Source organism: Nansenia antarctica (assembly GCF_963989245.1).
Source record: "Nansenia antarctica genome assembly, chromosome: 2".
NCBI classification, from domain to species: domain Eukaryota; kingdom Metazoa; phylum Chordata; class Actinopteri; order Argentiniformes; family Microstomatidae; genus Nansenia; species Nansenia antarctica.
This window is the reverse complement of record NC_137675.1, coordinates 54,686,276-54,690,815: the sequence shown is the minus strand read 5'-3', so window position 1 is coordinate 54,690,815 and position 4,540 is coordinate 54,686,276. Positions and strand designations below refer to the sequence as shown.

Sequence of the window (4,540 nt, the reverse complement as noted above, 5' to 3'; positions counted from 1 at the left end):
GGCCGTCCTCTGAGAGACAGGTCCACTGTTTCCATCCAGAGCCATATCACAGAAGAGTCCTCCTCCAACACATTATTACTATTTCGCTTGAAACATGGCCTTCACCAGCAATGGATTTAGATGTTGTACAGTGGCAGGACGCCACAGTAGAATCTACTTGCCCACCTCCCATATCCATGACCACACACATCGTACCCTCAGCCAGCCAGTGAAGTGTGAGCTACAGTGGAAACTTGATCATGTACAAGACATTATGCTCAGCATCTTACAGAGCACAAACGGAGGGCCTTTTTCTTGGTAGAGGAATTTGCTGTTCAAAGTCAAATAGCACTTGTTTCCGTAGGCTTTGAGATGGTGGATTTACAGAATGTTTGATTGTTTGTTGCTGATATTGCTGAACTAGACATTGTACATTGAACACTGAGCCAAAATGGCAACCTAGCACTCTGTCAGTTACACTGAGGTGTGTCAGTGTGTCTTGATTGCAAGGTAAATTGCTTCTATTGTGCACTGTGATCTTTTAGCAAGTGTGTCTGAACTGTGGCACTTTCAGGATGTAGCCTAATTTCAATGAGTGAAGATATGGCTCTCAATTGACAGAGAGAAGTCTCATTGCACCATTTCGTCATACAGTGGTGCTCCAAGATGTTCATGAGTGTCACTCTTTTCTCTGACATGATATGAACTGATCGACCTGTGCACTTTGACTTATATATTATTTTGACCCACCTTTAATCTCTCACAGTGCAATTAACACCAAAACTGTTTTCTAAATTTCAAGTGGGTTATCCGTTACATTTTGGACTGAAAGTAGATGGCAATGTGTTTGAGGGGCTTATTACTCTAAGTTGTTTACACTGAGACGTATTAAACCTTGTACCCCACTTACTTGACATGAAGCTACTTTAAGCTACATTATATGGTCCTCATGTGAAATTGTTATTGAAAATGCTTTGCTGTGCATTTGAGGCTACGTCTTCTGTAAAAACAGTCACTGATGTTGAAATGTTTTAAAAGTGGCATTAATTGGTACTGGTTACTCAGTATTTATGTTCAAATGCAATGCTCGTTGGCTGAAATGCAGCCATTGTATAACTGTAAATATGTGTGCCTTTTTAGTCAGTAAACACTGTTTTAAAACACTGAGGTTGGAATTATTAGCTTTTATCCCCTTCATTCAGCAACATCACTAGATAACAAAGTTAATTTATATTTTAGCCCTCACACATTGATGTACTTCAATGTCATCAGTAGCACATTGATTAAATGAAAACACATATCTATGAAATGTCTCTCTCTGTCTTTATTATATCTTTATTTGACATAATCCATTTTTACAGAAGTGTATTGGGCTCAGGTGAGCCTTTGCAGCCAAACCAATGAGAAACACTGTATCTTTCAGTCACAATGATTTTTGAGATCTCACTGCAGTGCAACTTAAATACAGCTACTAAAGTCTGGTCTTTGTCATTATTGAAAGCTCCCTAGCCACTATAGCTTGTCAATTCTCAAGCGCCTTGATATTTTTCTCTGGACACATCTTCTTCAGTGTCAGTGTGGCCACTAAGGAGAAGGTAGCCACAAGAGTGAGGATAGTCCGCATGGCTTTGAACCAGCCAGGGTATCCGGGCAGCAGGACCAGGTCGTAGTGCAGGGAGAGGCCCAGTCCCATGACGACCAGCAGGGCTCCCTCTGTGATGTTGTCCCTGCACAGCAACGCCATCCAGGCCAATAGGGAGGGCACCACACTGTTGCCCAGGTTCATCCAGTCAGGCTGGGCCGGGCTTCCTTCAGGCAGGGCAAACCCCCAGCGGGCCCCGCCCAGGAAGGACACGATGCAGGCCCCGTAGACCACCTGTGCATAGGCCACCTCAGGGTAGTAGGACTGTGTCACGGCCATAAAGACAGGGGCGGCTAGGAATGGAATGAGGCCAGATAAGCCCAGGTACAGTGCGGGCTTGGGCGCCTGAGTGAGGACTTTCATACTGAGGCGTTTCTGGTCCCTCTCCGTGTCCACTCTCTCTGGGGCCCCAGGCTGACCCTGGCAGGGACGAGCGGCAGAGCAGTTCAGTGGTCTGTGGCTCAGCAGCCTGTTGGAGGCTGGTAGTCTGGGGAGCAGTAGAACTGAGGAAGCTTGTGTCATGTAGGAGCTGGTGTAAACACATTGTCTATTCACTGGGCAGTTGGACACTCGGACCACCTGCTGCAGAGATCGCCGTGTGGGACCCTGGGAATAGGAAAGATAGTGTTGTTGATAGGGCATTGTGGCAGTAATGCATGTCTCATTAGGGCTTTGATGTGGTACATCTGATTCCAAATAATAGCCGAGAGGATCCAGACCTTCTTTGTTTTAACTACTCAAGCTAACAGGCAGATCAATATCACTATTAGACTGATGTTATGTTCCGCTTACCCCACACGGAGTCAACCTCCTCAATGCAAATGCAATCATTTTCAACCAAAGAGAAAAGGGCGCGTGCATTAGTCACTTCCCTTGCAACGATAATGTGCCTTGCAATGGAGTAATGGCATGCATACTGAACATTTAATAGAAGCTATTTTGCAATGTTACAATGTAACACCGGTGTAGCTAGTCAATCCAGCTACACTGTGACCCATTCTTAATTAATGACCGGACCAGCATTATAGAACACTGGGTTCTTATTGTTCGATTACTGTCAGGCCTATAGTATCATTCTAGCATATGTTTAGAAATATAGTCACCGTTCGTGATAATCAATTTGACATTTGTCCCCCAATCGACTGAAAATTACAGCGGAAGATGTGTAAAGAAGGTCATCTGCAGAAACAAACTCATTTCCATGCTCGATTAAGCCATGTCTGACCCTGTCAAGTTGGTGAGAGTTCGATGTCCCGCTGCTCTGTCTGCAATGGATCGATTAGTGGACCTGGGAGTCGACAGTAGAGTTACGTTCAAGATTCGAAAATGTTAATATTGTGAACTTTAATACGATTCAATGCTTGAACAAAAATGTTGCTCTGGTTTCTTGTTTCGGCACAAAGTGACATTTCAGTATGAAGAATATCCTAGTTTACAGTACCGTAAACGTAGCAACTGCAACTACTAGCCTACAGTAACAGTAGGCCTATGAGCATAGAATTGTACTGGAGCATAGAATTGTACTGGAAGCATCAGTGCTGAAAGTGTGTGTAGGTTACACTTACTTGCACATGCTGATATCTTAGAACTCTTGCAGAGTTGCGATCAAAGGGTACTCTGTACACGTTGCATGTGAGGACACCATCAAAGTTGACATTGTCTTCAATCACTCTCTGCTGGATTTCACAGAGTCGGATGGCATTATTTTGAAGGACCATGTCAACAATGAGTGCTTCTTGTTGTTGGGAGAAAAGTGCAGAACTCTTCCTCCTCTGCCTCTCTGTATGTTTCCGTCCATTGTAGATGGATGCACATGTGCCACCTGTGCACTCTGAACTGACTTTTACCCTGCCCAATTGGTCTGATCACATCATTAGAAACATGTGTGTTAAATGTTGAGTTGTGTGTAACAGATGACAACTGTGTTGGAGTTGTGTTCACATTCTGCTGCCAGTGTTCACAATTTTGCAACACAAGTGTATCACAGTGTGAAATGTGTTTAGTGACTAAGAATGTGTTTAAGGTTTGGCAACAAAGAGCGGATGAGTTTTGCAAATTGTGTCTAAGTACCTGAACAGTGTTGAAGGTTTGGCCAAAAGAGTGTTTGATTCGACAAATGAGTTTAGACCACTGAGAATTTGGTTCAGAGAATGGGGTTTAGTGTTTTAGCAACTGAGAAAAACTGTAAAGCGATAGAGAAAAACTGTAAGGTGTAGCCTGAACTGTCCTGATTCCGTTCAGATAGTGGACATGTAAAAGGATGTACAACCCATGAAATATATAGATATTGCAACCTCTATGGGCAATGTGTACCATTCTCAACATGATGCATATACTTGCATTCATATTGGAGCTAAATGATATGATTTCTGCCCCCACATACTTAGGGAGGCAGCAACACAAGCACTGTGGTAGCAGTCTGGCTCCCAGTCTCTGGAGGTGTCATGCTTCACACAGGGAGGTTTGAGGTGATGTCATTCACATGGGTTTGGTAATGCTGCCATCTAGTGGTATTGACTGAGGCCCACATCAACCCCCCCTATGTGAAAATGGCCTGTCAAAACAATAGCATCCGTCTGCACACATGCATTTAGCCCCCGCTACTCCAAAACAGTGGGAGTGATAGGGGAACACAAAAGTTCAACATTCGTTATTATAATAATCATTTTAATACATTTTTTTTTATTACATTTTTTTTATTTAATTTTGCCATTTAGCAGACGCTTTTAATCCAAAGCGATTTACAATTACGAATTACAGGGACCTCAAATCACCTCAAAGTAACTTCCAACCAAAACAGAGAGTTAATTTGAGTTGATTTGACCACAAAATAATCTCTACTTTAACCTCATTGTAAGTAATTGTAACATTGATTTTAAATCCAAACTTTTGGAGTAGAGCTAAAAGAAGGCAAAATGC

The 4,540-nt window shown here is 43.0% G+C and overlaps 1 protein-coding gene across 1 annotated transcript; it reads right to left on the bottom strand.

Annotated features, from left to right (window-relative positions):
• Positions 1-1,307: 1,307 nt before the first annotated feature.
• LOC308151572 (transmembrane protein 69-like) lies at positions 1,308-2,837 on the bottom strand. The gene is made up of 2 exons (XM_080524466.1): positions 2,725-2,837; positions 1,308-2,227 (listed from the first exon to the last, which is right to left on the bottom strand). The coding sequence occupies exon 2, from the start codon at positions 2,141-2,143 to the stop codon at positions 1,502-1,504; it is 642 nt and encodes a 213-aa protein (XP_080380592.1). The 5' UTR covers positions 2,144-2,227; positions 2,725-2,837; the 3' UTR covers positions 1,308-1,501.
• Between the last annotated feature and the right edge of the window lie 1,703 nt (positions 2,838-4,540).